Raw genomic sequence first — 17893 nt, forward strand, 5'->3', positions numbered from 1 at the left:
GTCTCTCTCTCTCTCTCTCTGTGTGTGTGTGTCAGTCTCTCTCTCTCTCTCTCTCTCTCTGTGTGTGTGTGTGTCAGTCTCTCTCTCTCTCTCTCTCTCTCTCTCTCTCTGTGTGTGTGTGTCAGTCTCTCTCTCTCTCTCTCTCTCTCTGTGTGTGTGTGTGTCAGTCTCTCTCTCTCTCTCTCTCTGTGTGTGTGTGTGTCAGTCTCTCTCTCTTGCTTCAGAAAAGAAAGGGGGAAAAGAATCACATGAAATGAAAGTAGTGATTTTGATGATATTGTTTTTTTCCCAGTGTGCTTTGCTTTGCCCGTAGACGACGCCTAGGGATCCAGCGCTCTAACTCAAACATCTGTTTCCTTTTTTTTTCATGTCCGTAACAAACCTTGGGTATTAACAGTCTTTAATATGCTGAGCACGTCCCCAATTCTCCTCCCTAACTGCACCAAAAACCGCTAGTTCAATTCTAATCCCTTTCCTGGTCAAATCCTATTTATATAGAAGAGATGTTTTCCATAGTATGATATTCTTTAATTTTTGTGTCAGGTTTTTTCCTGGAATGAAGTTACGCTGATTTAACTGTGAGAGTGTTTCTTCCTTTTGCTACTGTGATAAGGATGTAACATGTTACACTGCTGACATGTTACATTTTATATGGTCCATGTCCTTATTAAATAATACAGTCAGGTGCACTTTCAGTGTCAGGTGCACTTTCAGAGTCGGGTGCCCTTTCAGAGTCGGGTGCCCTTTCAGAGTCGGGTGCCCTTTCAGAGTCGGGTGCCCTTTCAGAGTCGGGTGCACTTTCAGAGTCGGGTGCACTTTCAGAGTCAGGTGCACTCGTGGATACCATTTTTATGTCTGTGTCCAGTATCAAGGTAGTTGGTGGTAGTATCGCAATCCAATGTTAACTAGCATAGGCGCAATGACTGGAAGTCTATGCTGCCCTACCAAGGAAAAAGCAGTAACTGCTAATTTGGTTGAAAATGAGTTAATGTCATTTTTGCTACATTAAATACATGCTTAATTATGTGGACAAGTATCCTGCATCGATTGTATTGTGTTTTGGAGAAAATGGGGGTCATATTAGGAGTAACTGCAATAAGTTACTGTGAAACCAAGGCAAATAAAAACAATTTTCTCAGTTCCACGATATGAGCAGTTACTGCCTTTTTGCTTGGTAGGGCAGTATGGGTATCTGCTAGCATGCTAGATACTGTATAGCATGTGATTTTGGCCCTAGTGGTAGAAAATCCAAGACTTTTAACTTGAGACAAGTTGGAAGTGGGAACAGAAAGAAGAAATGCAAGTATTTACATAATGTACAAACTCACTCTTTTCTCTCTCATTCCCTTCATCTCTATCTCATTCCATCTCCATGTCTCTCTCAATAGCCCCTTAATTCTTTCTCTTCTCTCTCTCTCTCTCTCTCTCTCTCTCTCTCTCTCTCTCTCTCTCTCTCTCTCTCTCTCTATCTAATCCTCTGTTAGGGAAATTACAGTCCAATAGTGATTACCAGAGAAAAGTGCTTTTCCTCCGTCTCTCATCTTTCGCTTGTTCTTCATCTCTCCATTCAGATATGAAGAGGGGATGGATGGGTTGCGTCTCAAATGTCACTCTATTCCCAATACAGCTCTGGTCAAAAGTAGTGCACTAGGGAATAGGGTGCCATTTGGAACGCAGGTGAGACTGGCAGCTCATCTCATTTTAATTGAGACATCCATGTTAAGACGGACATTAATATTTAACCGGCCCAATTAATCTGCTCAGGCCAATTTAAACGTTTTAAAATTCACTGTGTAAATTATTGAAATTGCGTTCACTGGGAACTTCAGATGTTTCATCAAGTGTTTAGGCTCTGATGTCCTGAAGTGATGGAATTTTAATGCAGTAGATTCAAGCTGAAATGGGACACCGTTTCCCATGATGCATCTCTCACTCTGTCTCCTTAACCTCTCTCAGGCAGTGAGCCCAGGGTTGGGACATTCACCAAATGTATCCTGCTGTATTATACCACTAGGTCTCTTTAATCAAGTATGTGCGTGTACATGTGTGTGCGGCCCCCCCCCCCCCACCCCCCCACCCGGCAGGAAATGATAAAACAGCCTCCATCTGACGTTCCACTGAAGCGCCAAGCGACGGACGGCGTGGCGCCGATAAAAGTTGGCTTTTCCAGTGACTGCTCTCTGCAAATTAAAAAAAGCCGGCGGTACGAGAGCTAACGGCAGCGTCAACGTGGTTACACACGCGTGGCTCGCCTTACGGTACAGACGAAGATGGATCTGAGGACTCATTGTTAGTGACATGTTAATTTCTCCACCGTCACTCACACACCAGAGGCGTCCGCTATCAAAGTGAAGGGACACGGACCCAGCTGTCAAGTCCCTCTCTTCCTCTTCTTTTCTCTTTTCTCCTTTCCCCTCCCGTCCTGGAAGGCTCCGATGCCGACTGTTGAATCAAGCGGACGTTAATGTTTAATGTTGAGGCTGTGAGGTTTTGTAGCCTAGAGCTTTCTGCCTGCGTCTCTAAGGTTCTGTCTAATTTATGCTGTTGCACTTTGTACGTGGCAGCAGTAGTCTTTGATTTGTCAGAGCAGATGATTGAGGTTCAGAGGTTAAGTGCCATTTTGGCTGTTAATCTCTCCCCCAGCAGGACTCTCCCCCCCAGGGCTCAACCTTATTAGAGATGATGATCTGATGGGTGATTGTGTTGACAGTTGATATGATATACTGTATTAATCTCTCTCCTCTCTGTCCTCTCTTTCTCTGAGCCAGGCAGCCATGGTACTATGGCTGGGGGTTCAACCTGCCAAGAGGTCAGGCTCTGCTGGACAAGTGGAACCAGATCCCCGACTCCACCGACATACTGGTCACACACTGCCCCCCACTGGGTGAGGGAGACATTACACCTGTGGGACACAATCATGAGACGTCACCGCACACACGTTCCATACACACGCACATATGCACACAGTCAGACGCGCACATGCGCACACACTCAATGCTTTGATAGACTGTCAAATAAGTAATTCTTTTTGAATAATCTGTAATTTATTCCTGTTATCATCCTCGTGTAAATATCTACCCACACTTACATACACATTTGCATAACGCACACACACTTTCACAGCCCATCTCCTGCTGCAGCTGGGAGATGCTCAGACGAGTGTGTGTGATTGATTTCTGTGGCTGCTGCGTGGCGTCTCGCCTCTAAACACAGGGAGTTATTTTCCGTTCAGTTTAGCCAAGTGTCTCCAGCTCCCCTCTCCTCATAAGCCACCGGCATATGGAGCAGCTACAGCGGGCCACTAATGCCTATTAGGGGGAGAGACAAAGAGAGGGATAGAGGGGAGGAGAGGGAGAAAGAGGTGGGGAAGAAGGAGAGACAGAGCAAGAGAGAGGAGGCTAGGGAGGAGAGGGAGAAAGGGGTGGGGGAGAATACGGAGAGCGGGAGAAGGAGAGAGCGAGGGACAGAGAACTACTGAGAGACCGTCGGTCTAGAGAGAGGAAGAGAAAGATACAACAGAAAGCGAGGGCTAGACGAAAGGTGACCGAGAAAAAGAGTGAGAGATGCCGTTCGTTCGCACTGCGGCAAAACCCCTCGTCTTTTATGGGGCGCGATAAAGCGATGGAACAGAGATGGAGGAGAGGAGAAATATGGCCTCTTTATCTAGCGCTGAGGAGGAAGTTTCACAGGAGAGAAACATTGTATAAAAGCTGTTTACCTACCAGCTGCTTTAAAACAAGCAGAGAATTAGTTGAGTGTCCAGAAATGGAGACCGAGCCATTACTCTCCACATCACAAAAGTCTCCACAGACTTGTAAAGTAACCCAACGGGTTTTTAGCCAAATTGCGTTTACTTATTTTGAGCTTTTCACTAGATTTCAAAGCCCTTTGTGTATGAGGGCGTGTCACGCCATCCACCACCAACGTGTGCATGGCACAAGAAAGACCAGTCCTGATAGTGTTTCTATAGACTCAGCAGAATGCTTCCTGTAGAAGTGGCGCTAAATCAGTCTCTCTCTCACCCCTGTCACCCTGTGTGTAGCACTAGCGGTTCTTGGGGGGGCGGGGCCAGTGCCCCTTTGATAACAATTTTGGACCCCCTTGTGGCCCCACTAAATGTGGAGTATGAAATAATTTTTACATAACTCATTTTTGCTATCCGTTATTAGACAGTGGCAACGATAATGATTATGAACATGGTCTTTTGCCTGCTAATGAAGAAAACGATATGACAACAATAACGTCTAATGTAACTGGCCCCTCTAACAGTACAACTGGCCCCAGCTTGACCCCCCCCCAATTGAAATGGTCTAGAACCGCCACTAGTGTGTAGCAGAGTGCAGCGGTGTGTGTGCAGCGGTGTGTGTGCAGCGGTGTGTGTGTGGCGGTGTGTGTGTGTGGCGGTGTGTGTGTGTGTGTGTGTGTGTGTGTGTGTGTGTGTGTGTGTGTGTGTGTGTGTGTGTGTGTGTGTGTGTGTGTGTGTGTGTGTGTGTGCGTAAGTCATCTCCATTCTCTACAGGGCTTCTGGACTAGTGCATTATAGTATTGTGGAGTGATGTGTAGACAGTGTGTAGTGTGTGTCCATATGTTATATCACCAGTGTTTCCTATGTGGTTATTGAGGTGTGTTGTGTTGCTGTCTCTGTTTAGGATTCCTGGACTGGGTTCCTAAGAAGATGCAGCGGGTGGGCTGTATGGAGCTGCTCAACACTGTCCAGAGGAGAGTACAGCCCAAGCTGCACGTGTTCGGACACATCCACGAAGGTACACACTCACACACACACACACACTTTCATTCTGTATGAATGAGGTTTCTCATACTGCTACACAAGCCAACATATTTAAATCAGATTATTGATCTTGTAGGTCAAGGTCTTTGGAATACATCATTATGACTCGTTTATGGATTCTTGCAACGAGGCTGTATTTAATTCTAGTCATATATTATGCCTGTAAGTGGTACTGCAGTATCTCATCCAGGCCAGGGGGGACTGGGAGGCCTTGTCTCCAGGCTGAGAGATTATATTTTGGGGTTAGCAGGTCAGCGTGTGTCCCCTGGAGCACCATGGCCCCTTCGGAGAGGACCAGATTAGTAACTAAATCAGATTCACACAGGGAGGAACAGGCCGGATTTAGCCCTGCGTGTGGATCTGAGTGACTGAGATAGATTGGGAGCAAGGAAGAAGGGAGAGAAAAGGAATTGTAGCTTTTGTCATTTGTCACACATTCTCTACATCAGACCGACCAGTTCATTCTGAGTGATCGAAAAAGCAGAAAGTATCTCACCTGTAAAACATTTGCTACATGTCAAACGAGATGCAGTCGCCACTGTCAGTTAGATGTGGATAGTTCTGTCAACAAAGGAAAATGTAGAGAGAGTGTAAAGAAGTCAATGAATAAATGAGTGTTACTGTCACAGTCTGTCTTTCACGCAGTTGTCTCCCTTCCTCTCTCCTCTACCTCCTCCAGGTTATGGTATGATGACAGACGGCACCACCACGTTCGTCAACGCCTCGGCCTGCACCGTCAACTTCCAGCCCATGAACCCGCCCATCGTCTTTGACCTGCCCAATCCCACCAGGACCACATGACTAGAGAAGCCCTTCCCTGCTGAGCCCCCCTCCAATCAGGAGCCTAGTGGTGGGAAGGCAGGTAGGTGAGGGTGGTGGGCAGGTGTGGTGTGGTGGTGTACTGTATATATTCAAGGCTCTAATGGATGCTGTGTGTGTGTGTGTGTGTGTGTGTGTGTGTGTGTGTGTGTGTGTGTGTGTGTGTGTGTGTGTGTGTGTGTGTGTGGCACAACACACACACACACATGCCCAAGTCTCTGATGGATGATGTGTGTGTCTAAAGAGACAGGCGCCGTTGCAAATCCTCACTTAGCAAATCCATGAATGTTATTTTATGTACTGTCATTCCTTTATTTCAACAAAAGCTCTTACAAACTCTAAAGTAAGGCAAAAGACAGACCCCAGATGCCTCATCTCTCATATGAACATGTCAGCATTAGTCTGTAAATCTTCTGTTGCACTTCTACTGCACTGACAATCTGACCTGGCTGTCAGATAGAGAAGAGGACAGGGGCAACAGTGTCTCCTGTGTCACTGTTTGAACCCACAGTCTTTCTCTCAGAAGAAGACACTGGATAACTCTCATTCTCTCTTGTTCCTCATAGAGGACTCTGTTAAGCCACCAGTGGAAGTTGCTCAGTGGCGACGTTTTGACATTGTGACAGTGTGGTCCACCCTTCATTTGAGACCTTCCCTGGGGAGTGATTGAACATTTACCAGTAGGGTTTCAGAACCCAATGTCCATGTTTGACTTTGTGGAGCTGTTTGCCAGCACAGAAAGGATACCCCTGACAGTACTCTGATATCACACTTCCTGCACTGCAGATTAAAACACTGCTTTCCCATCATCCCTTTTTCTCTTGTTCCCTCTTTTCCTCTGCCCCTCTAGTTTCACTCTCCACCCTCTCTCTCTCTCCCTCTCTCTCTCTCTCTCTCTCTCTCTCTCTCCCTCTCTCTGTGTCTCTCTCTCTCTCTCTCTCTCTCTCCCTCTCTCTGTGTCTCTCTCTCTCTCTCTCTCTCCCTCTCTCTCTTCTCTCTCTCTCTCTCTCTCTCTCTCTCTCTCTCTCTCTCTCTCTCTCTCTCTCTCTCTCTCTCTCTCTCTCTCTCTCTCTCTCTCTCTCTCTCAGGCCTTGGGCATGGTGGTTTGTGTGTGTGAGATCAAAGTGTGTGTGTCAGGGCAGCGGGAGGTCTCTGCAAACGTGTTGACACCACTCCCCTGGGTCTCATTACAACTCTCAGTAAGCATCTTAACCAGGGGAGAGGGATCTCTTCCTCTCTTCCCTTCTTCTGTTTTTTCCCCCTCTCTCCTTCCCCCCTCCATCCCTCGTTGCATGGGTAATCAGCTCAACCTCTCATCCCTGGCTCATGTGCCGTGATCTGGACAAGTTTATTTCCGAGGTCACCAGCCGGGATGCCTGCAAGATTTTGATTCCGAGTACGGAATACTGGAAATACGTAATAACCAACAGAGCGGATTGGCAAATGTGTTCACTCCCGACCCTGTACAGAAGCAGCGGTGTCTGGAATATTCTCGCTGCTCCATGGTGCCCTTTCTGCGAGAGATGTATCATGGGCATGAACTTTGAACTCTTAGTGGACCAATGGATGACGATGAGGTGTAGGCCTAATGTACCATAACTGGTCAAGAAGTTGGAACTGTAAATCTCCATCACCTGTCATTGTAAAAACATGTTAGCAATCAAGGATTACTTCAAATGTTGTTAAATATGTGTGTGTTGTTAAAAAAAGAGCCAGTGCAGTAACAATGTTTACATTTTATTCTAAGTTCAGTTCTTTCTTATATAGGCTAATAAATGCTTATTACTGTATAATAATATCTGCACTATGTTACACTCTAAAAAATGCTGGGTTGTTTGGTTGACTCAACTGCTGAGTTGTTTTCATTAAAAACTGCAGGGTTATTGATGCTGGGTGCTGGGTTATTGGCGCTGGGTTATTGATGCTGGGTGCTGGGTTATTGGTGCTGGGTTATTGATGCTGGGTGCTGGGTTATTGATGCTGGGTTATTGATGCTGGGTGCTGGGTTATTGGTGCTGGGTTATTGATGCTGGGTGCTGGGTTATTGATGCTGGGTTATTGATGCTGGGTGCTGGGTTATTGATGCTGGGTTATTAATGCTGGGTTATTGATGCTGGGTGCTGGGTTATTGGTGCTGGGTTATTGGTGCTGGGTTATTGATGCTGGGTGCTGGGTTATTGATGCTGGGTGCTGGGTTATTGGTGCTGGGTTATTGATGCTGGGTTATTGATGCTGGGTTATTGGTGCTGGGTTATTGATGCTAGGTTATTGATGCTGGGTGCTGGGTTATTGGTGCTGGGTTATTAATGCTGGGTTATTGATGCTGGGTGCTGGGTTATTGGTGCTGGGTTATTGATGCTGGGTGCTGGGTTATTGGTGCTGGGTTATTGATGCTGGGTTATTGATGCTGGGTGCTGGGTTATTGGTGCTGGGTTATTAATGCTGGGTTATTGATGCTGGGTTCTGGGTTATTGGTGCTGGGTTATTGGTGCTGGGTTATTGATGCTGGGTTATTGATGCTGGGTGCTGGGTTATTGATGCTGGGTTATTGGTATTTGGTTACTGAGATATGACACCAGCAGGTCAGATCAGAAGACTGGAGGTGTAGTTTAGTAGGGGCGTGGCTTTCAGATAGTTATTTTTAACCACCCATGAGAGTAAATGTCATTCTGTTCATCTGTTCTGTTGCATAGTTATGACATATTACGGTCCAACATTTAACATTTTGTAGCTTCAATGACGCTTACAGAAGTGTATAAGTTCCCTAAAACCTACGTAAATCCCATTGTTGGGATACAATAAGGTGGTATACCTTATTAGGCAGTAAGATGGTATACCTTATAATAAGTAAAAAATAATCTTAATATTACAAAAGAATGTGTGACAAACATGTTATTGACATTTTAATTTGCACTATGTACTTTTAAAATGATGTACAGGAATGACATTTACTCTCACGGGTGGCCAATAAGATCTAGCTGAAAACCACGCCCCTAATAAACCACGCCTCCTGAAAATAAGCTAAGGATTACGTTAAAGAAGACCCAGCTGCTAGGTCAACCCAGCATGAGAGTAAAAACAACCAACTGATCCTTACATTAACCCATGTTTGGGTAATCACGCAACCCAACATGTTGGGTCATTCATGCAACCCAACTGGCTTTGTCAAAATAACCCAACGTGTGTTCTGGCCACTATTTAACCAGCTCTAAATTAAATATAATTTTTTAGAGTGCAGGGGGTTAACCACACCCCGTGAAGCTATTATTAACTCTCATGTTGTCAAGCAGTTGTCTGCGTAGAATGGGTTCATTTTCTATCTTTCGAAAGCACTTGTGAATGAGCGTCCTTCCTCTGCTCGTCTGGAAGCCTTTGGTTGGCTAGCTGAGCTCAAAGTGTGGTTAGCATAACAAGACTACATCCCTGTTTGATCTCTCTGCTCTCAGACATTATATATGAACATCCCCTCTGGCTACGTTTTATTCCCAGGGTCACTGGTGTTTCACTGCTGTTCTTTACATTGTGCTAGCTGGGTTATGTCTTAATGGGGCAGACTAGTGTGCTGTTGTAGGAATACAAAGAATAGGATATAATGTTTACAGATAAGTGTGTGTGAATACTGTATGTGTGTGTGTGTGTGTATACCTGTGTGCATGTGGATAGAGCCAGGGGGTAAGCATTCTGAGAACATGCTTAAACGAGGGGGAGTCAGTGTCTGTATCATCTTCTTTTCTTTTAAAGGTTTCTGCAGGGGAAAATATCTGTTTTGGGGCATTTCTTACTATTCTCTTTCAACCATAACTTTGAAATGTCTTACTTTTTATGCACTGTGCCTCAATAGCTGTATTCTGTATTTCCTGTTTTCTTTGAAAACTCAAGTTTTGCTGTTGTATTTCTTGTTCGTTCCTTGGGGCATGCTGTTCTGAATCTAATAACTTCTGATGACAATCTGCTTGTATTGTATATCGTTGTTACCATTGTTTGGGATATTCTAACTATTGGGATTTTTTTATTGCTTTAATGATGTACAATATTTTTTAATGTGAAAAGAAGAAAAATCCACCCATTTTAGAATGGTATTGTATAATGTGTTGCCCCTGGAGACAACTCTGTAAATGTAAAATACCTTTCTTAAAACTACCTGCTTCTGGTTTTCTGAGAGATTATCTACACAAATTGAATTAAACCTTATCTGTAACCAATGGATCTTCCCTCTTTTTCTTCCCCACACTTTTTCTTTGTGTAAGTTGTCCTCCTTTCTTTTCTTTTGTTCTGTGTCAAAAAAAAAAGTGTGGTGATTGTTTCTTTTTCAGCTTGGCTCTTTTGCACCAATCAAACGTATCTGTGTCTCATATCAATTATGTGAGCCGGGACCAGAGTTAATTTCCAGTGTCTAAACCTGGGTTCCTCATCTCTCATTTGATAGCTTGGTTCTTCCACACCTCTGCACATTCTAATGAGAACCCTCGTTCAAATAATTACATTAGTAACCCCGGAGGAGATGGAGTAATTTATTTGCGGATGGCTTTTCGCTTTACACCATTAATATAGTACCTATCATGTAGACTCCCATCTCCTCTCTCTCTTTATTTTCCTTCTATCCATCCCTCTCTATCTTTCCATGGTCTCACACTCCATCTCCATTGGCCCCTTCCGTTGTTCACTCTCTCTCCATCTTTCTGTAGATTATTTAGATAATGATCTCTCTCTCTCTCTGGGTTCTGTCTTGCAACGGTGATGCTGTCTATCTCATGAATGACAAACGCCCTCTCCTTCTCCTTGTCATCCATTTCGTTTCCCGTCAGATGGGAACAAAGACAGTCCGTACATCATCCAAAAGCACTTTATTTGGTTGGGTTTGGTTCGGAAAGCAATCAGTATCATAAAGTCACACAGCAGGGAGATAAATCGGTATGCTAGAGGGAGAAAAAGCTGTAGATATGCCAGGGGAAGATATTGGGAGAAAACCCTCAAATATATATTTTATATAATATATCACTTTATATGTTTAAATTTACATGACATGATTTTGTAATAATTCTGTGTATCCCTCCTTCACTCAGTGGTACAGTAAAATTATAGCGATCAATATGGACTGATTTATCAGTGATAACTAGCTAAACCTTCACAGGAGCCTACAGTAGGGCCATAGTTAGAGGGCAGAGGTTAGAGGTCAGTGTAGGAAGCCCCGTAGGAAGTCATTGTAGGAGATCTTCCCCGTAGTGTTCTTGTCAAAGAAAGAGGTGAGGTGGAAGAATTCCTCCTCGGATAGGTTCACTCTGAACTGCCTTAGTACCTGTAGAAATACACAATCAGGATTATCTGCTGTGTGTGTGTGTGTGTGTGTGTGTGTGTGACTGTCCCGTGTGTGACGTGTTATTAGTTAAGAGCTTTTTAAATAATGATTAAACAGTAGATTGTTGGACTATACCTTTCTGAATTCCTTGATAGAGATTTTGCCACTGCGGTTGTGGTCGAAGGTAACAAAGTTTTGCCTCAAGGAGCGCCAGACCTGCTGGACCGGGTCATAGAGCCTCAGCATGGCTTCCACACACTGTCTACTGAGAACACCCCCACTCATCTGGACCGCAAGGGAACCACAACCAGACCGCATCAGGACCACCCCGGACCAGAGAAGACCAGAGAGGACAGAGCAGGGTTAACAAACACTTAAAGACCATTGCATGGATGTAATCATTCCAATCATATCGCTGTTTTGTACACCTTAAATTATGAGTGTAACTCAGTAAAGTAGCAGTGTTTATGAACTTGTTCTGAAAGACCGTTCCAGCATTAAGCACACAGGGGGTCTCTGGTTGCCTGGCTACCCAGACTCCTTGCTCTGGATCTGAGTACCTCCCCGACCATTCACCGAATGCCAACACATTCGCGGCCGTCTGAATGGTCCAGAAACCGATGGGTTCTGCCAGAGCCGGAACACACATGGGTAGAGCAGCGGTTTGAAAAAATCCGTCATTGGCTTTGATACTCTGATTTGTTAGAGACGATCCAATCGCTGATGACGTTATTTTGTACAACGCCCCTCGTCACCACAAACAACTTCAACGATGGCAGTCTAAGACTAAAGTATGTGGCGGACGACAGTACGATTCGTCAGGCTAGGTCTCTGATTTATCACACAGATGGTTGGTTTGGTTAGTAGATAATGAGGGTTATAATTGTGAACCAAAGCCAGTACGAGAGGGGGTTTGGATGGTTTGCAGCTCGCAGGTTGCCAGACAAGCTCTCACCCACTCACTCTGGTGAAGCTTGGGGCCCTGCTTAATGCTAATGTTTAGTAGCCCGGGGGGGGATCTTCTCCAACCTGGCCACCCGCGTGTCATTTTTCGAAGCTTTTATTAACATACCTCATTGTGCCAAAAGCACACAAATCACCAAACTTGACGAGTATTGTTGTCAAGGAGGAGACAGCAGAGAGCCCGAGGGTGGGAAAGGTCCCCGTTGAGTATACACAATCTGGCAACCCACCGCCCCCTCGTTTTACTTCACATACCCCCTCCCCATTGAAAGTGACAGTTAATGAGCCAACAATGGACCAGAGAAAGAGCGAGGGAGAGGAAAAAAGAGTAGTATGAGAAAAGAGAAAGATAAAATATCTGTTTTCACTCTCTCCCCAAATACTAATTTACCACAGTTTCTGCAGTAAAAACATTTATGTTCATACAGCACTCTGTCCCATATTGACAGTAAGTTAAACTGGGGTATACAATATTGGTGTAGTGGGGAGAGGTAGTTAAACAGGGGTATACAGTACCGGTGTAGTGGGGAGAGGTAGTTAAACTGGGGTATACAATATTGGTGTAGTGGGGAGAGGTAGTTAAACAGGGGTAAACAGTACCGGTGTAGTGGGGAGAGGTAGTTAAACTGGGGTATACAATATTGGTGTAGTGGGGAGAGGTAGTTAAACGGGGGTATACAATATTGGTGTAGTGGGGAGAGGTAGTTAAACAGGGGTATACAGTACCGGTGTAGTGGGCAGAGGTAGTTAAACAGGGGTAAACAGTACCGGTGTAGTGGGGAGAGGTAGTTAAACAGGGGTAAACAGTACCGGTGTAGTGGGGAGAGGTAGTTAAACAGTATCAGTGTAGTGGGGAGAGGTAGTTAAACAGGGGTAAACAGTACCGGTGTAGTGGGGAGAGGTAGTTAAACAGTACCGGTGTAGTGGGGAGAGGTAGTAAAACAGGGGTAAACAGTATCGGTGTAGTGGGGAGAGGTAGTTAAACAGGGGTAAACAGTACCGGTGTAGTGGGGAGAGGTAGTTAAACAGGGGTAAACAGTATCGGTGTAGTGGGGAGAGAAAGTTAAACAGGGGTAAACAGTATCGGTGTAGTGAGGAGAGGTAGTTAAACAGGGGTAAACAGTATCGGTGTAGTGGGGAGAGGTAATTAAACGGGTAAACAGTATCGGTGTAGTGGGGAGAGAAAGTTAAACAGGGGTAAACAGTATCGGTGTAGTGGGGAGAGGTAGTTAAACAGGGGTAAACAGTATCGGTGTAGTGGGGAGAGGTAGTTAAACAGGGGTAAACAATACCGGTGTAGTGGGGAGAGGTAGTTAAACAGTATCAGTGTAGTGGGGAGAGGTAGTTAAACTGGGGTAAACACTACCGGTGTAGTGGGGAGAGGTAGTTAAACTGGGGTATACAGTATCAGTGTAGTGGGGAGAGGTAGTTAAACTGGGGTAACAGTATCGGTGTAGTGGGGAGAGGTAGTCAAACTGGGGTATACAAAACTGGTGTAGTGGGGAGAGGTAGTTAAACAGGGGTAAACAGTACCAGTGTAGTGGGGAGAGGTAGTTAAACAGGGGTAAACAGTATCGGTGTAGTGGGGAGAGGTAGTTAAACAGGGGTAAACAGTATCAGTGTAGTGGGGAGAGGTAGTTAAACAGGGGTAAACAGCACCAGTGTAGTGGGGAGAGGTAGTTAAACAGGGGTAAACAGTATCGGTGTAGTGGGAAGAGGTAGTTAAACGGGTGTACAGTACCGGTGTAGTGGGGAGAGGTAGTTAAACGGGTGTACAGTACCGGTGTAGTGGGGAGAGGTAGTTAAACGGGTGTACAGTACCGGTGTAGTGGGGAGAGGTAGTTAAACGGGTATACAGTACCGGTGTAGTGGGGAGAGGTAGTTAAACAGGGGTAAACAGTACCGGTGTAGTGGGGAGAGGTAGTTAAACGGGTGTACAGTACCGGTGTAGTGGGGAGAGGTAGTTAAACAGGGGTAAACAGTACCGGTGTAGTGGGGAGAGGTAGTTAAACAGGGGTAAACAGTATCGGTGTAGTGGGGAGAGGTAGTTAAACAGGGGTAAACAATACCGGTGTAGTGGGGAGAGGTAGTTAAACAGTATCAGTGTAGTGGGGAGAGGTAGTTAAACTGGGGTAAACACTACCGGTGTAGTGGGGAGAGGTAGTTAAACTGGGGTATACAGTATCAGTGTAGTGGGGAGAGGTAGTTAAACTGGGGTAACAGTATCGGTGTAGTGGGGAGAGGTAGTCAAACTGGGGTATACAAAACTGGTGTAGTGGGGAGAGGTAGTTAAACAGGGGTAAACAGCACCAGTGTAGTGGGGAGAGGTAGTTAAACAGGGGTAAACAGTATCGGTGTAGTGGGAAGAGGTAGTTAAACGGGTGTACAGTACCGGTGTAGTGGGGAGAGGTAGTTAAACGGGTGTACAGTACCGGTGTAGTGGGGAGAGGTAGTTAAACGGGTGTACAGTACCGGTGTAGTGGGGAGAGGTAGTTAAACGGGTGTACAGTACCGGTGTAGTGGGGAGAGGTAGTTAAACAGGGGTAAACAGTACCGGTGTAGTGGGGAGAGGTAGTTAAACGGGTGTACAGTACCGGTGTAGTGGGGAGAGGTAGTTAAACGGGTGTACAGTACCGGTGTAGTGGGGAGAGGTAGTTAAACGGGTGTACAGTACCGGTTTAGTGGGGAGAGGTAGTTAAACGGGTGTACAGTACCGGTGTAGTGGGGAGAGGTAGTTAAACGGGTGTACAGTATCGGTGTAGTGGGGAGAGGTAGTTAAACGGGTGTACAGTACCGGCGTAGTGGGGAGAGGTAGTTAAACGGGTGTACAGTATCGGTGTAGTGGGGAGAGGTAGTTAAACGGGTGTACAGTACCGGTTTAGTGGGGAGAGGTAGTTAAACGGGTGTACAGTACCGGTGTAGTGGGGAGAGGTAGTTAAACGGGTGTACAGTATCGGTGTAGTGGGGAGAGGTAGTTAAACGGGTGTACAGTACCAGTGTAGTGGGGAGAGGTAGTTAAACGGGTGTACAGTACCGGTGTAGTGGGGAGAGGTAGTTAAACAGGGGTATACAGTACCGGTGTAGTGGGGAGAGGTAGTTAAACGGGTGTACAGTACCGGTGTAGTGGGCAGAGGTAGTTAAACAGGGGTAAACAGTACCAGTGTAGTGGGGAGAGGTAGTTAAACGGGTGTACAGTACCGGTTTAGTGGGGAGAGGTAGTTAAACGGGTGTACAGTACCGGTTTAGTGGGGAGAGGTAGTTAAACGGGTGTACAGTACCGGTGTAGTGGGGAGAGGTAGTTAAACGGGTGTACAGTACCGGTTTAGTGGGGAGAGGTAGTTAAACGGGTGTACAGTATCGGTGTAGTGGGAAGAGGTAGTTAAACGGGTGTACAGTACCGGTGTAGTGGGGAGAGGTAGTTAAACGGGTGTACAGTACCGGTGTAGTGGGGAGAGGTAGTTAAACGGGTGTACAGTACCGGTGTAGTGGGGAGAGGTAGTTAAACGGGTATACAGTACCGGTGTAGTGGGGAGAGGTAGTTAAACAGGGGTAAACAGTACCGGTGTAGTGGGGAGAGGTAGTTAAACGGGTGTACAGTACCGGTGTAGTGGGGAGAGGTAGTTAAACAGGGGTAAACAGTACCGGTGTAGTGGGGAGAGGTAGTTAAACAGGGGTAAACAGTATCGGTGTAGTGGGGAGAGGTAGTTAAACAGGGGTAAACAATACCGGTGTAGTGGGGAGAGGTAGTTAAACAGTATCAGTGTAGTGGGGAGAGGTAGTTAAACTGGGGTAAACACTACCGGTGTAGTGGGGAGAGGTAGTTAAACTGGGGTATACAGTATCAGTGTAGTGGGGAGAGGTAGTTAAACTGGGGTAACAGTATCGGTGTAGTGGGGAGAGGTAGTCAAACTGGGGTATACAAAACTGGTGTAGTGGGGAGAGGTAGTTAAACAGGGGTAAACAGTACCAGTGTAGTGGGGAGAGGTAGTTAAACAGGGGTAAACAGTATCGGTGTAGTGGGGAGAGGTAGTTAAACAGGGGTAAACAGTATCAGTGTAGTGGGGAGAGGTAGTTAAACAGGGGTAAACAGCACCAGTGTAGTGGGGAGAGGTAGTTAAACAGGGGTAAACAGTATCGGTGTAGTGGGAAGAGGTAGTTAAACGGGTGTACAGTACCGGTGTAGTGGGGAGAGGTAGTTAAACGGGTGTACAGTACCGGTGTAGTGGGGAGAGGTAGTTAAACGGGTGTACAGTACCGGTGTAGTGGGGAGAGGTAGTTAAACGGGTATACAGTACCGGTGTAGTGGGGAGAGGTAGTTAAACAGGGGTAAACAGTACCGGTGTAGTGGGGAGAGGTAGTTAAACGGGTGTACAGTACCGGTGTAGTGGGGAGAGGTAGTTAAACAGGGGTAAACAGTACCGGTGTAGTGGGGAGAGGTAGTTAAACAGGGGTAAACAGTATCGGTGTAGTGGGGAGAGGTAGTTAAACAGGGGTAAACAATACCGGTGTAGTGGGGAGAGGTAGTTAAACAGTATCAGTGTAGTGGGGAGAGGTAGTTAAACTGGGGTAAACACTACCGGTGTAGTGGGGAGAGGTAGTTAAACTGGGGTATACAGTATCAGTGTAGTGGGGAGAGGTAGTTAAACTGGGGTAACAGTATCGGTGTAGTGGGGAGAGGTAGTCAAACTGGGGTATACAAAACTGGTGTAGTGGGGAGAGGTAGTTAAACAGGGGTAAACAGCACCAGTGTAGTGGGGAGAGGTAGTTAAACAGGGGTAAACAGTATCGGTGTAGTGGGAAGAGGTAGTTAAACGGGTGTACAGTACCGGTGTAGTGGGGAGAGGTAGTTAAACGGGTGTACAGTACCGGTGTAGTGGGGAGAGGTAGTTAAACGGGTGTACAGTACCGGTGTAGTGGGGAGAGGTAGTTAAACGGGTGTACAGTACCGGTGTAGTGGGGAGAGGTAGTTAAACCGGGGTAAACAGTACCGGTGTAGTGGGGAGAGGTAGTTAAACGGGTGTACAGTACCGGTGTAGTGGGGAGAGGTAGTTAAACGGGTGTACAGTACCGGTGTAGTGGGGAGAGGTAGTTAAACGGGTGTACAGTACCGGTTTAGTGGGGAGAGGTAGTTAAACGGGTGTACAGTACCGGTGTAGTGGGGAGAGGTAGTTAAACGGGTGTACAGTATCGGTGTAGTGGGGAGAGGTAGTTAAACGGGTGTACAGTACCGGCGTAGTGGGGAGAGGTAGTTAAACGGGTGTACAGTATCGGTGTAGTGGGGAGAGGTAGTTAAACGGGTGTACAGTACCGGTTTAGTGGGGAGAGGTAGTTAAACGGGTGTACAGTACCGGTGTAGTGGGGAGAGGTAGTTAAACGGGTGTACAGTATCGGTGTAGTGGGGAGAGGTAGTTAAACGGGTGTACAGTACCAGTGTAGTGGGGAGAGGTAGTTAAACGGGTGTACAGTACCGGTGTAGTGGGGAGAGGTAGTTAAACAGGGGTATACAGTACCGGTGTAGTGGGGAGAGGTAGTTAAACGGGTGTACAGTACCGGTGTAGTGGGCAGAGGTAGTTAAACAGGGGTAAACAGTACCAGTGTAGTGGGGAGAGGTAGTTAAACGGGTGTACAGTACCGGTTTAGTGGGGAGAGGTAGTTAAACGGGTGTACAGTACCGGTTTAGTGGGGAGAGGTAGTTAAACGGGTGTACAGTACCGGTGTAGTGGGGAGAGGTAGTTAAACGGGTGTACAGTACCGGTTTAGTGGGGAGAGGTAGTTAAACGGGTGTACAGTATCGGTGTAGTGGGAAGAGGTAGTTAAACGGGTGTACAGTACCGGTGTAGTGGGGAGAGGTAGTTAAACGGGTGTACAGTACCGGTGTAGTGGGGAGAGGTAGTTAAACGGGTGTACAGTACCGGTGTAGTGGGGAGAGGTAGTTAAACGGGTATACAGTACCGGTGTAGTGGGGAGAGGTAGTTAAACAGGGGTAAACAGTACCGGTGTAGTGGGGAGAGGTAGTTAAACGGGTG

The 17893-nt window shown here is 46.3% G+C and overlaps 1 protein-coding gene and 1 long non-coding RNA gene across 4 annotated transcripts in view; one reads left to right on the forward strand and one right to left on the reverse strand.

The window, feature by feature from the left end:
* LOC106576156 (metallophosphoesterase domain-containing protein 1) overlaps nucleotides 1-9814 on the forward strand; it is a 49295-nt gene extending 39481 nt beyond the window's left edge. Inside the window, exons 5-8 of one of the 3 annotated variants that reach the window (XR_006760120.2) lie at nucleotides 2769-2884; nucleotides 4650-4763; nucleotides 5469-5651; nucleotides 6175-9814. Coding sequence is in view for 1 of the 3 variants with exons in the window: in XM_014153102.3 (XP_014008577.1) it covers nucleotides 2769-2884; nucleotides 4650-4763; nucleotides 5469-5590 (352 nt within the window). In the remaining 2 variants the exon portion in view is untranslated. Of the gene's footprint in view, nucleotides 1-2768; nucleotides 2885-4649; nucleotides 4764-5468 lie in introns of all 3 variants that reach the window. The other 2 variants (XR_014381172.1, XM_014153102.3) reach the window with 2 other exon arrangements.
* A 289-nt stretch (nucleotides 9815-10103) lies between these two features.
* Nucleotides 10104-13652, reverse strand: LOC145861394 (uncharacterized). The gene is made up of 2 exons (XR_014381174.1): nucleotides 11040-13652; nucleotides 10104-10904 (listed from the first exon to the last, which is right to left on the reverse strand). It is a non-coding gene; the product is annotated as an uncharacterized LOC145861394 (long non-coding RNA).
* Nucleotides 13653-17893: the final 4241 nt, after the last annotated feature.

This window comes from Salmo salar, chromosome 17 (assembly GCF_965601325.2).
Source record: "Salmo salar chromosome 17, fSalSal1, whole genome shotgun sequence".
NCBI classification, from domain to species: Eukaryota; Metazoa; Chordata; class Actinopteri; order Salmoniformes; family Salmonidae; genus Salmo; species Salmo salar.